At 34.9% G+C, this 15,000-nt stretch overlaps 1 protein-coding gene across 5 annotated transcripts in view; it reads right to left on the bottom strand.

Moving 5' to 3' along the window:
- The window catches only part of AP3B1 (adaptor related protein complex 3 subunit beta 1), a 167,730-nt gene that overhangs the window by 50,074 nt on the left and 102,656 nt on the right, over positions 1–15,000 (bottom strand). For 4 of the 5 annotated variants that reach the window (XM_082336830.1, XM_082336831.1, XM_082336833.1 and 1 more), the window contains 3 exons: positions 14,505–14,679; positions 7,338–7,410; positions 6,374–6,480 (listed from right to left, as the gene is read on the bottom strand). In XM_082336830.1, coding sequence (XP_082192956.1) covers positions 6,374–6,480; positions 7,338–7,410; positions 14,505–14,679 — 355 coding nt within the window. The remainder of the gene's footprint in view (positions 1–6,373; positions 6,481–7,337; positions 7,411–14,504; positions 14,680–15,000) is intronic. The other variant, XM_082336832.1, reaches the window with a different exon arrangement.

The following is a 15,000-nucleotide window of genomic DNA, read 5'->3' as shown; positions in this document are numbered from 1 at the left end:
ATTTATATAATTATACATCATATGTAACTTATAACATATACATAAAGGCATAAATAAAAGACCCAATCTGGAGAATATCTAGTACTAAAACACACAGTAATCAACTAAATCAATGAGATTATACATAGTTATAATATAATATACCTCTCAGACTGGGCATACTATTATTTGTGCCAGTGTCTTATATCAGAAACTTGTTTCTGACTCTGAAGAAAGATCATGTTTGAACTTCCAAATGAAATTCTCTAATTTATTTAAGAAAAGTTGTTGAAGGTTCTTAATTTTTAAGTGTAGAGCTTGTTAAGTATTAGTGGATTTAATAAACATAAGACAGATATTTTTAAGGCTTGAACACTAATAAACATCACAAATACTGATAAATGGATTTCTAATTAAAGAATAAAGGTGATAGTGTCGTAAGTTGGTTTTCTTTTTCAAGCTATAATTTTCAAAAGTATGCGGAAGCAATTTCAGAAAGGACATTATAACTTTCAAATATTTGATGTAACACATATACTATGTTACCAATTTAAGAACACCTTCTTATACAGCGAATTTATATAAACACAGACAAATAAAATTAAGTATGCAGGAGGTCTTTATTTCATTCCTTCTTCTGTCTTGGCAATGGTTAATATCTGCTGATGAACAGCTACATTCATCTGTAAATCTACAAGTGCTTTCCCAAGGTAAGTAAGCATCATTATCCTCATTTTTCAGATGGAAAACTAAAAGATTAAGTTACTCCCTCCAGATCACACAGCAAGTAGTAAGCCCAAAATAGAACTAATTTTCCATATGTAACACCCAGTTCTGTATCCACTGGACCACGCTGCCTTCCCACAAGCATCAGTCACACCTAATCAGCTGCTTATCTGAATTTTGTGTGGCACTAAGAGAAAGTTGCTTTTTAACTCTTAAATTTAAGACTATGCCTTCTACGCTCTTCATAGGTACAAACTTTCCCAGGCACCCTATGAACATATGATATTTGCAAAAAGTGGTTTCAATTAAGCCTTATGCTAGTTACAAATCTTGTAGAGTATAGAGTAGGGGAAATTGGAGACAACGCAGATACCATTCCACTTGGAAAAAGCACCATCTTCAGAAACACAGCTGGAGAGAAAACTACACAGAACTCCAAAAACATCTCTGCTCAGTGTGCAAGTGTGGTCAACAATGCAAACAAATTATAAGCATGCACAGGGATAGGATACACATAGACTATCTTATGGCACACTTCCCCTTTCACCTCCCCTCAACAAACCTTCCCAATTTCAATCTTTAGATAAAAAGGTGGGCTTCAGAAGAAGTATAATGAAAACATTTAATGCATAGAAAAAAGCTCTCCCGTGCTGAGACACCAAAAGGATAAGACATTTCTTATAGGAAGCTGAAAAACAAGTGGGCAAATGATAAACTATAAAAAATAGTAAAATGATATCAAGGATACCATAAGCCTGTGTTATGCTAACACAAAGCCACAAAAACATCTGATAAAAGAGAAGATGTGGCTAACATTGAAAACCAATTTAAAAGAAACATCTTTTGTCCGAGTAAAATACTTTAGAAGCATCCTAAAAGGGACTGGATATATTTACAGATATATAAAACTAGTAGCTTAGAAAACAATGGTATTTGATCAAAATCTCTCTGTGAGAACATGTGGCAGAAGAGTACCAAGAATCTAGTCGAAACCATCGCACAGAGTCCGCTGCTATCACAACCGATTGCACTACATCTCTTTCATGACATTAACAAGTTACGGTTTCTTCTCATACAGACATTCCTGAGGTAAGAACTCAGTCCAGAGCGTATATGAATGACAAATGTATCTAGTTACAGAATAATTACTGCTAACAAAGCTCTGAAAAAGTAAAACTCATGAAGTTGAGTGCACACCAGTAACTATTTGGAAGAACTACTATTCATTTCTCTGCTGTAAGATTTTGCAAATTCTTAAGCACCTCATGCTAACCTTTCCTGCAAGCTGCATACCAGAGTAGAGCCATGATATAATCCATTATTACAATCCTTGTATTCCCGGTATTTCTAAGAAGAGATCCTTTACACAAGAAAAGAATATAGTTCAGAGTCAGTCTTAACACTTGCTATAGTGGAATTAGAAACAGCCTAAATGGACAAAGTAACCTAAATGATAAGAAAGTTTTCCCCTGTGAAGACTACCTCAACAACTTAGAAATTAAAATATCATTTAAGCTCTTCTCCTATTCTGAAAATATCTCTCGTTGAATATTGAGGGAGTTCATGTTTACTGTTTCTCAAGGAATTCTGTAAATGTGCTCAGTTTGAAATTAAATGTATTTATCACCTGGTTTGACAGGTCTGCAGCTCGACCTTGACTTTTGTCAAAAGCTATTATTTCTGCTCTATGCATCACCACTCTGAAGAAGTTCTCAAAGTGGATCTCAGTCAAAAGTTCTGCAGAAGACATGAGACAGAAAACAAGTTGATTTACTCCCTCCTTCCTAAACAGTTTCTGTGGAGCTCCAAGTAGTAGGAAACAATAAAACCATATCACTGGTAATAACTACTATCAAGAGAACACACTGAACACGCTAAATAAAACCTTAGTAAGTAAAGCAGTACCACTTCTACAATTATACCATAATTCCATACACACAGCAATTAATGGCAACACTAAATTGTTGCATCAAATATTTTTATAAGTACCTCCTCACTACAACAAGAGTTTTCCCCTCTTTTGCAACATGTTTTTATAATGAACTTCTCCTATTTACCCTTGACTTTTTCCCAAAATTATCCTCTGTTTGGGGCAGGGGAAACAATCTTCTCTCATCAAATCCTGTTCAACTCAGCCAATACTTCCACACGCTTTTTGCTCCATCCAACTGCTGCTACCATCAGAGCTCATACCCAGCTGTCAGTTCTCCCTTACACTAACACTGTTCTGAATCATGGCAAATTTCTTGCTACCAAAGCAGTATTTCCTTCTCACTAATTTTATTTTTAAAAGTAGGTGTCATTTTTACAAGTTAATTATCACATGCAGTATACTCAGGTCTCCACACACTTACAAGGGCAGTTGCTTGCACATTTTTACCATCTAAAATCCTAATGAAAAAAGAAAAGGTGGTTTAGCTTTTTTTTCTCATCAGCTGTGTGATGGTAGGAACAGATGATCACTCCCCTCTTCGTCTTTCCTCCAATACGATAGCTTTCCTCTTCCTCCTCTCACCATTCCTTCTCAAAATATTATTTCCTGCAGCACGTTATAACCCTCCCTGTCCTTACGTCATTCATGAATTTTGCTTTCAATTTCCTCTTCTCTCAATTTAAAAACCTCCTTTTAGGGGGCAACACCCATCTCCAATGTTTTCAGATAACTGCTTTACACTGACAGCTTTGCAGTTTTCTCTCACCTCCTATTTTTCATTGGCACTGCATCTTCAAGTATCTTTAAAGCCTGCAAATGTATCCATCTAAAACTCAATTGACTCCAAATGCAGAGTTTCCCCAAGCACTTAGGTCTGACTTCTCTTGTGTGCATACCCCAAAAAGCCCCATAGTAGCCTCTGGTGACCTCAGTTACCTGGTTTGGTTGAGCCACCTGAAGATGGACTACGCGTATCAGGGCAGAAGCATGTATAAGGATTTACTATGTTTTGCATCCAGTTGGAGGAAAGTTATCCATAAATTACCAGAGAACTTTGTTTTTGCTGGAACAGACTATAATATGCATGTGTGCATTTATATGAGGGGGAAATGTGCTACATGTAAACATGAATCATAAAAACAAATGAGCCACAGGACAAAGCATCAGGTTGTGCATTGTAGTTTCTATTCAAGGATATTTTGGTTTTGTAGGTTTAAAGAGACCCATACCATTACTGTAAAACCATTCTTGTATTTATGCTTTCTACAATGTTCAGGAGCTATGAATTTGGAGTTATAAGTTTTCTAAAAGCTGTATCCAATTACAGTGCAGAACAATTTGAATAATAGACTGCCTGACATATTCCAAGATAAGTGGCTGCTACCTTTCTTTGATATTAGGGTCATATACTGTACTTATCTATTTTTACTCCATGCTCTCCATTGCCTAGTAATAAATTAATTTCTCACTGTTAGTTTGGCATGTGCCCTAGAGTTAAATTCATTTTCTCTCCCATTGAAAGAAGAAAAAGTTTTCTGAAGTATGACAACTATCCTCCTCATTTTTAGGATTAGTCATCACAGATTAAATTCAAAATACTATTTTAAGAGGGACATTCCCACATAAAGTCTTAAAACCTGTTTTTATATTTTCATTTTTAGAAAATTACCCGGTGGTGCTGAACAACATGTGACAATAGTTATTTAACTACTTGCAGGCAAGACTTTTTACAATATATTGGATATAATTTGAAAGAACAGTTTTTAATCTTAGCATTTAATTTTTGTTGCTTCCTGGTGCACAAAACTCAGCAAAGGACCTCACGTACATCTGCAATTATTATCAATGGCAATGAGAGTTCAGCATAGATCTGAAAACAGAATACAGCCCAAAACATGTAATCACTATCCAGGTAGCAACAATTAGTTCTTATGTGATTAGGCTTGTTTCTAGAGCAGGGAGTATGAGGAAATGTTTCCGCTTCTTTGCTGGTTACATATTTTACCAGGAACTCAGCAATGCCAAGAAAGAGGCATTTTGCAGAATCAATCCTTTCATGCAGAACTTCTTCGGCTGTTTAGCCTACACCTTCTAGCTCTTTCTAACACCTCTATTTCATTGCAGCTACCTTCTGAAGAATGGGGAGAAGCAATTTTGCAAACGAATAGTGGCAATCATGAGGAAAGCAAGCATGAATGTGGGAGTGGAACATGTGTTCATGTACTGTAGACAATGAAAGGACTAAAGACATTGGCAAACAGGGCGTGTTCTCAAGCATCCGACATTACCGATTGCTATCTTTCACTTACCCTCAAAGATGATAATTCTGAAGTAAAGCAAAGACACCAGAATAATTCTTAAGCTAACCCAGAGCCAGGAAAACAGATGATTGCCTGTGTTTTGCGCTGTCAAAACCATAAAGGATGGCAAAGAAGCAATTGTGGGACTGCAACCACCAGAATAACAACACAGTTTTAGTTAAACTCAGGCGTCCCACCTAATGCTGCATGCTGCACCGCAAAATAACATAGAAGAGAATTCTGGCATTTTCAGACTATGTGACAGGTGAATGACTACGCACCAGGTAAAGTGACTGCATGTCCATGGATTGCTACTGCTCTGCTTGAAATTTAAATTGCATCACAACTTTCTTAGATAAGGCTAATATCCAACACATTATCTGAAAGTCTACCTTTTCAACACCAAATTTTAAAGCCTGTAAACATGAATCATAAAGTAAGATCTTTTATTTCTTGAGTCAAATCATTCATGCACCTTCTTTATGTAAGAAGTATTTGATTTTCCAAACGTATTGCTCCCAAAGCCAGCACAAAGTACTTTACCAGCAATTATTAAAGTTGTTGTGTAGGTTCTATATACCAGACTCATTAGGAACAAGGCTAGGCTAAAAAATTCCTGTGTCTCTAGTATTTTTTCTGGTCACTCCCATCCACCTTCACAAGGATAAGTATCATATGTTGTACTGCTGCAATTCCTTATTAAATTGCAAATTTAAATTGGACATACAAAATTTCTAAAAAAACCCCAAAACCAAAAAAGAACACCACAAACTACTATCCTTTCCCCCAACAAAGGAATGCCCTCTACCTCCATGACTTTGCTAACCTTAATTATACCTATAGTTTTGAGATTCCCTAATGGAAAGTGTTACAAAGCAGAAAGCACTAACAGAATGAATCGTGACACATACTGATATACCACTGATTGTAAATCTATACCCCTTTATTTGCACCCAGGGGCTATGCTTCATATACTTATGAAAAATTACTTCCAAGTAGCAAAATGTCATAATTGGAGGCATGTATGGTAAACAAACAGGCTGAGGATTAACAGGTATGTGATTTTCTTGTAGTTTATTTTTGATAGTGTAGCAACTAGATGATTTGAAAGATTTGTATAGTTTGGATACTTAATTTGTGAATTAAAGTTTCCCTGAGGCAGAGAAAAAGACAGATTAAAAGAGAAGGTTAAAAATCCTTGAAGGCATCCTTCTGAGACATGCAACATTCATACTTTTCTCCATGTTTCAGAATGTAATTATTACAGATCCAAAAAACCTGCCAGACTTGCATGCAAACCAGAATTTCATACAAGACCTTTATAGGTGAAAGTACTTTAAAAAAATCACTTTAATGACTGCCTCAAAAACACGTGAAATGCTTAAATTAAGACACCCCCCACTCCCCACCACCCGACTTTTTAAACGCTACTTACATCAATGACTGATGAACTCGACAGACTTAATCCCTCTAGGTCTGCTGTTAAACTTGGGGACAAAACAGCTGCTGTAGGAACTGCCACAGGCGTTGTCACAGGACAGACTAGAAGTAAAAAGGCAATTGATACTTAACTTTAAAAAAATTTAAAATACTGGGAAGGACAATGAGCTATTTTCATTAAGTGTAAAAAGGTTTTACATCTTGATCTGATTATTTTATCCTTTTATATATGTTTCTTAATAGCAGAAGATTATTTTTTCAGACATATAGCCCCAATACTCAAAATAAACAATGAAAATATAAATAAAACTGATATATGTATAGACCACATTACTTACACTAAAAATATTTTGTCCCTCCTTTCCCACTTTTTCCTCTATTTTATCCTTCAGTCTGATCCATACTATGCAGCACATTTTCATTTACAAGTTATGTGCAAACTACATATTAGTGCAATTCTAATGTGTTGGACCTATAGAAGTAAACTTGAAAAATGACACTGCAAAGCATAGCCAAAAACCAGTGACAGCTCTACCCTACCCTTCCAAGACTACATTTTAATCCGTTCTTCAAAATTGTGGGGTTTTTGCATCTTATTTTAGTGCCGCAATTGGTTCATAGGTTGCATAGATGCTGCACAAGTAAAATCCATTGGCACCTGAGAAAATAAGCCCACTTTAACAGAACACAAGACCAGACATATAAAAATTCTCAAAAAAATGTTTTTCATATGAATACATTCTACACTTTGAAATTATTTCTTAGTTCCAAAACAAACAAAATCACATATTGTAATAATTATGCTTAAAAATAAGTTGATAGTCTAAGTAGATTTTTTTTGGTCAGGAAGCTGGCACAGTAAGTGAACATTATCAATGTTTCAGACATTTAAAATTCATTGAATTAACTGAATTGAATTTATGCCATAGAAAAAATGAGACTTTTATCAAGATACTTACAATCATCTAAATCTAAGAGAAACACGTCTTGTTTATTTGGAGCTTTTCTATCTTGTACTGGTTTTTCTTCTTTCTGTCAAAATACATTAATATTTCATCTTTTACCATAATAGCAAAAGAAAAGTCTTTAATACTTTTATAAAGCAAAGTGTATTTTCTCTGCTGTAAAAGAAAAATGTATTCATTTTCAGGGCTCAGCATTCAGAGAATTCACGTAGTGAGAAAGATCTCCTTGTACAGCTAAGCTGAACCTAAACTCCACATTTGAGTTACATTTACTCCTCTGAAGCCCATGTTTTCATTTAATATTAATAATAGTTGCTACTCAAAGAAAACTTTTGGTGACAGATCAGACACTTCTGTTGAGACCATTAAAACAGAGATAGAAGCATTTTTTTTTGAAGAAAAAAGACTTGGGTACTAACATTTCTGTTTCCATATGAAAAACAGGACAAAATCCGTTCAAAAGAAAGCAGTGTTATTTGCATTTATCTAAGAGTATGGAACCTTGTCCCATCATCTACTGGGATTTTACTTAATTGCTGGACAAATAAGTTTTTGTCACCAAAAAAGTTTCAATTTTAAGACTTAAGATGAATTTTAATAATAAGGATTGGCAGTACTTTAAGTAAAGAGTAGATCAGTAATAGTAATCTCAGTGACAATATTTCAACAAAATTTGTTTCAATACAGCTAAATAAAAAGTTCTAAACAAATCTACAAAGACTGAGTGTTGGTCATACCTACAGAACATGTCTAGACAATGACGATTCAGAACAGAATTTGGTGTGTCAACGCTCAATATGGACTCCCAATAGGGTGGTTTAGTAAAAAGGACTGATCTTTGGATGTAGCCAGAACCTGGACACATGACCTGCTGGATGCTCATCAGACAGTTTGTCATCATGCTATTCCTACCCACTCCTAAGCATCCTTCATCTGGATTGGCTGAAGAACTCCTTCTACCTTTGATCTCTCTGGCTCACTCACCAGACAGAAGCCTTTGTCATTCTTTCAGAGAACTTGTCAACTGCCTTTAGACCTTAAGATGTTGCTCACTACCCAAGGTATTGCAAATAATTTGAACATAGTTTTTCCAGGAGTCACACTTCTGTGAACCTTCTAGTTCACCAGTTTCCTCTTCAACAGCATGTGACAGCCAAATGCATACACATATATTATTCTTTTACCTTTTCTAATAAATTAACAGGTCTAAATAAATCAGTGAAACTCCGTATGCCCATCGGGGCCTCCATTTCTTGAGCATTACTTGCAAGCTGCACAGTCTCTTCAGGCACTCAGGATACATATTTCTACAGGAGCCTGGAGTCCTCTCAGAAACGCAGCAGCTAGAATCACTTTCTTTGACTATCACCATAGAATAAAATGACCCTTCTTTTCTAAATGTGCATTCCCTTTCTTCTCGTCTCTCAGTCTCATGGTCAGTTACAAACTAACAATAATGCCAAGTCTATTTTTTTGCAATTTTGGGAGAAATTCCACGGTTCCCTCCAAAGAACATGGAAGAAACTAACTGATGTTCTCGCTATTTGAAGCTGTTGATGTTAATGACTATCAGGCTTGACCTGAGACAAAATGACATTTCTCATCGTTTTCTTCCAATAAACCCATGGCTCAAATAGACAGTAGTCACTTATGTGATCATTACAGATGTGCTTTAGATATTCTGGGAGGAGAAAAATCTTGTGGACAGAGAAGAATGGAAGCCACTATTTTTAAAATTATTTTTAAAACAACATACTTGAATGGTCCTTATCACTATGGTATTTGAGTGTTCTACTATCACTGATTTATCTGAAACAAAAAACTCCTCTGCACAAAGGAATTACTACAAAAAAATCTTTAAAATGGTGCTAATGTTATTCCATTCCTCATATGCCTTGTCCAGAATTAGTGAGGGACTTTGCTGCAGAACCCACTCTGTTGAGTTCCATTCTGGTCACAACTACCAGACTTCATTTTTCTCTTCCACTGTGATTACTAGCAAGTCATTAAGCTTCTTTTGACTATTTTTTTTAAATCTGTGAAATAAATAAGTTCTATTCTACTTGAATTACTCATGTTATGAAGTGTCAGAGAAACAATTTCATGACAATTCTTTTAATGAATTCCAGGTCTTTTTTCTAGCACCATTTGGTGACTATTTAGCCCTGAATCAGGGGTTTAGCTGTTATCTGCAACACTTTTACTATAAACTATGTATCACACCGTTTTTGCTAAACTACAAACTCTTCAGACACCAGCACATACTAAAAGAGAACACAGTTAAACAAAATGCAAATACATAAAAAAAACCCCTTCAATTTCTGAACTCTTTCACTCTCTACCCCCACCTACCCATAAGATACAGTTCTATCTTCAACTATGATTAAGGTTCAAAGGTTACTTTTAGCTAGAGTTCTATATTTGCTAATTATTCCAGCAGAGACGGGATTTCTCCATTCCCTTTTATTATGCAGCCAATTAAAGTCTATGAAAAGTGGCTCACCCACATGAGAGGCTATAGCACAAGGATGAGAATTTTGAATATGCTTCAGTTCTGCCAATGGCAGCATTGCTAGGTCAAGATGTTTAAAAAAATTAGGAGTCAGAGCCAAGCAATCCTCTTACTGTTAATCTGTTTACTGAAGACTATTAAGATAGGACATACTATGTCACAAATAACACCCATAGTATGCTTCAGTTTGTTTTTTCTGTTATTTATTTTGCCATTCTAAAGTAGTTACTAAATACAGATCACAAAGCTTGATATGTAATTTTATAAGATAAAATGCATTTCTGCACTGATATTATTTTGAGTCTACTACATAATTCATCTTTAAAAATGGGGGGGGGGGGGGGGAAATCTTCAAATTAAAATAAAATGATCCTAAGGTAAGGCACAAGTACAGAGTCGTTACATCAAAGTAATGCACAGTAAGAAAAACTTCCACTGCACACTTTATCAGAATACTGGACTTAAGTACATCAGTTTACTGTGAAAAAAAACCAATCAACCAACCAAAAAACCCCACAAACAACAAAACCAAACCCCAATGCTACCATCTGGGAAATGTAAAATCAGAAGCTAACTAAATCAAAATAAAGTATGATCACATCTTTTTTCCTACTTCAGTCAAGTGTGTCAAGCCTAGGTAAATACTCAGCTACTTATATGTGTGTGTATGCATGCTACATATACACACAAACACACAAATATTTTCATATTTATATGTGTATTTCTATACAGGGGTATATAAATTAATTGTGTGCAATTCTGTACAAAACACCAAAGAAATCTGTTTACCTGGGTCTTGCTTATTACAAACATTATTATTTTTTAATTTGGCTTTTCAAAGAAAAGAAAATTGATTGGCTTTCTAGGAATAATAAATAGCCAATGACTGCAACAAACACTACCAACAGATATTTCTATTGAATGAAAAAAGCTTTGCATTCCAAATCAAGACAATAAAAAGGCTCTGACGCGTCTGGCATTTCTCTGTAACATAATTTTTCATCTTTTTTCTTAAAACTAAGTCTACCATATAACCCAAACAGTTTCCGACCAAGAGAGACCACTATGGGAAAAGCAGAATACTAAACAAAGAAGTTAAGCTATATTCCATCAAACATTTCTCCATTTGCAATTCATCTTGGTAATAGAGATAGAACCTGGTAAATGCATATAGGACTTGAAGCAGGAGATTTCTCTTGCTCAATGCATAATTCATGTGCTCCGCCTGCAAAGTGTGTAAAATGAGAATTTCACACCGCAGCATGAGCCATGGAGCTGCAGAGAAAAGGCAGATGAAATCATATTTTGCTGTGCGAATTTTATTTCTTATCCTCCCAATATTTATACAAAACCGTCATTGACAATCCAAATGCATTGACAGATCACCCACTGTTTCCATTGTGTTAGCACTTGAAAAGAGATCAGGCAGAAAGATAGACAATTTGTTTTTGTATATTTTTTAAATAGTGGATCAGGTTTTTAACAGCTGAGTGACTGTATTATACTTGTATAAGGTGGTCAACAGTAGCTGATTTTAAAACCCCACTGTAGAGACACCTACTTATACATGCATCATCCTCAAATCTGCATTTTAGCTCTACAGTATTTAAGCTTACAGTATAATATGTATCTGAACACCTCAAACTATCCATATTTCAAAATGATATAAAACACTGCAGTACAAGAGAGTGACTCTTCTATTCACTGCAGCTCTATTACAGTGAACACAACAGCTTTTTCAAAATGATTCTTCAAGAGAAAAAATATGAAAGCATTAATAATATATTCAGGAAAAATAATCTGAAGTTTTTGTAACCTATTTCACTGCTAGTAAATGCATGGATGTATGCACAAATTAAGCTCCCATGTGAGTGTAATGGAATGTTTTTTATTATGAAAATTCTGCTGAACATGGCAATGGCACCCAACAAAACATACAGAATGGTAAACACCACCCAAAACACCAGCTATGTAACATGGTTCATAATGTGTGGCAAACTGAGAAACTATAAAAATAAAGCCTACTAACTACTCCTCTTATCAATATGTATTTCAGAAAACCTTTTCAGTTTTATTTAAAAGGAAAGGAAATCCTAATGAATCATCTCCACATATACACTGACCAAGTTAAGAATACCCTGTAGCAGAATGATATAAGAAATGGCTTTTCCAATAAAAATCTATCAGAATAAAAACATGCATTTCTGAGAGTCTGGCTGAAACTGTTTGCTTCCTAGGTGGCCTGAAAAAAAGTCAGGTAGGAAGCAGAAAAAAATCCAAGATTTTCCTGAAAATAAAATAAACATGGGTGGTTCTTGTAGATGTACCTTGACACAAGGGCTCTACACAAGACTTCATCTATAATGTTCTTAAAAGTCTGTTAACAATTACTTTTCTTTCCAGCTTGGAAGAGCTTCTCTAGGTTATCATTAGTTAGCTCCACCTGTCATCACAGGGCTCAAACCAGGTCTTTCTCCAAAAAAAAAAATCTATTAAGCTAGTTAGCATAACAATCACCTTTCACACAAAATATCCATGATTCTCCCCTGCACCCCCTCATCCAACTACACTTATGAATATAACCAAGTATCAGAAACACCTCAAGTATAAATGCAGGCATCCAACATGGCTTAAATGGAAACTAACTTCATGGCCCTAGAGATTAATATAGTGCACTGAAACAGTTCTCTGTGTTCAAGAGCATTAAATTAACTTCCCCCCTGCCCCCTTCATATACAACCGTTGCTGTTTATGTCGGCCACAGCTTGTTGCCCTTACATGAAATGTGCTAATTTCTTCGCATAAAAGAATTTAACAAACATAGTGAAAGAACCAGAACAGTTTAGATAACTGTAGTGAAAGGAATCATGAACAATGGCACTGATATCCTGAGAAAAATGGACAGATGCAGCAGAGAGAAGACACTATTGTTTGAATATGGTTTTGCAGTGCCTGCTCAGAACTAAGCAGGTCAGAGTACCTAATACTTTCTGGTGAAAAAATACTATGCTAACATAAGAAGCCGCAAACTGTTACAATTAATTCATGTCTCATCTATCTTCAAAGGAGTTTATCTGAGAGGATTTAGGTTACATTTGTTGTGCTACCATTTTTTTGCAACATCCAGTTTGGCTTCTCTACTAGAAAAAAACTTTGACATAGGTCGTTACCCAGTGTAGTATTTGGGCAGGAAACAATGATCAAACCGTGGAAACACACCTCCATTTTTCAAAAGCTACAGTCTCGCTTCATCTTTTGTTCTACTTGGTAGAAGAAGGGAATAGATTAAAAGCTAAGGTTACAACTCAGAGTTCCTAGGCGGACCTATAAAGTTATAAAACAAAGACCATGTACAATGTTAAGATTTAGAGAAATAGAGAGCCTTACCTCCTCAATTAAAGGAAACACGCACTGAAACAGCTTGAAAAAGTTACAGCCTTCCCTCTTAACTGTTCAAAACACACCTGTCCACCAGCTTCTACAGTTGCATCAAATGCAACAATGTCTGTTTTGACTATTCAGCAACCTATACAGGAGTCCTGTCTGAAATATCTTGGCTTAATTTGAAATGCATCAGAGTATCACTTAATTTTCAAACCCACAGATCAGTATTAAAATGGAAACTTCTGAGCCCGTGCAAATTTTTATAAAGTATGTGGAAAGAAATGCATAGGAAATATTTGATAACAGAACAGTAAGTTTCAGAAATTCTTTTACTCTTCTACCTTAACAGATTTAACATAAAGTTAATCATTTATTTATTTTTTAAATGAAAGGTAGGTAGAGAAACAGAAACCAACTCATGCTATTTGCTTTAGCTCTATAATGCTAGCTTGAGTATAATGAAATTTTAACCTCTTTTTCTTCACTAAGGTAAGCAATCAAAACTTAATTGACACATGAAGGGGTCTGTCAAACACTTCTGCATCTTCACACATTTCTGAATCCAATTTAAAAAAGACATATTTGAAAGTTTGCTACTTCATAAATGTTGTAAGAAAGCTAAAACAATTTGAAGTAAAGGAACTCTTTATAAGCTTTATTCCTATCAAACACAGAGAGCAATAAAAAGTTGATTACTCATTAAGAATATTAATTCTACTAATCTATGTATACACCTCAAGTATAGATCCATTAACTGCACTATTCTCAATTTTAACAGGAAATTTTAAGACAAAGCTAGTGGTTCTACTAGAATGTCTTCAAACTCTTAAGAAACAATGTACAAACATTTGTATTTTGGTTTTGCTTCCTGTCAGACCGAGGTCCTATAGCAGTTATATTTTAAGATCCCATTTTAATATAATAATCATCCCAAATCAGGATAGTATTTTTGTGAACTACTAATGTACTATGCTTTCACCAGTTCAACAGTAATGTAAAAAAATAATTAGGTTCTATTATTCTTCATCTATCTGGAGTAAAAATATAACAGAATTTTGTTACGAAGTATTCTTACTTGCTTAAACTATCAAACTACTTTGGAATTGGTCTTTTTATGAAAGGTCAAAAATTTTTTTCAGAAATACTGTTTTTTTAGATATCCATAAAACCACTACCCATCTCCATTCCTGCAGAAAGAAAAATGTATAGATGGTTAGATTCATCTTTTCATATTTTATAGTTTTTTTTAAAAAAACGCATTTTACCTTACTGGAGGTAGCACTTCGAGATTTTCCAGACTCAGAGTCACTTTTAGAGTCTGATTCTGATTTGGAGTCTGAAGAAGCTTCTTCTGATGAAGTGGACTCTGTATCTGAGGAACTGGATGTGCTTCCCTTTTTGGAGATGCCCTTTGCTTTCTTTTTAATGTCCTCTGAATCACTACATATTGAAAAAAAAATTAAGAGACATGTAAAACCACCAAAGGAATCTGCTTAGGCAATATCCTATGTTAACACTGCAAAGTTTTCTTAAATGAGTTTTATGTCAGTATTTCTTCATGATAAAAAACTCAGCTAAGATGGCAGAAGTAGTGTTTTACCCTTATTTAATGGTACACAATAAATCATTGCATATAATCTACACCAGCGAAACAGCCAAACAAAAATGTGAACACATTAAATATTATAAATATTATTTGCATGCATCAAGCTTCTGACATTTCAGAAAGAAGTGCAAACACCCTTTTATATAAAGAAACTT

Source organism: Platalea leucorodia (genome assembly GCF_965183815.1).
Source record: "Platalea leucorodia genome assembly, chromosome: Z".
Lineage (NCBI taxonomy): Eukaryota > Metazoa > Chordata > Aves > Pelecaniformes > Threskiornithidae > Platalea > Platalea leucorodia.
This window is presented reverse-complemented; position numbering and strand designations above follow the sequence as displayed.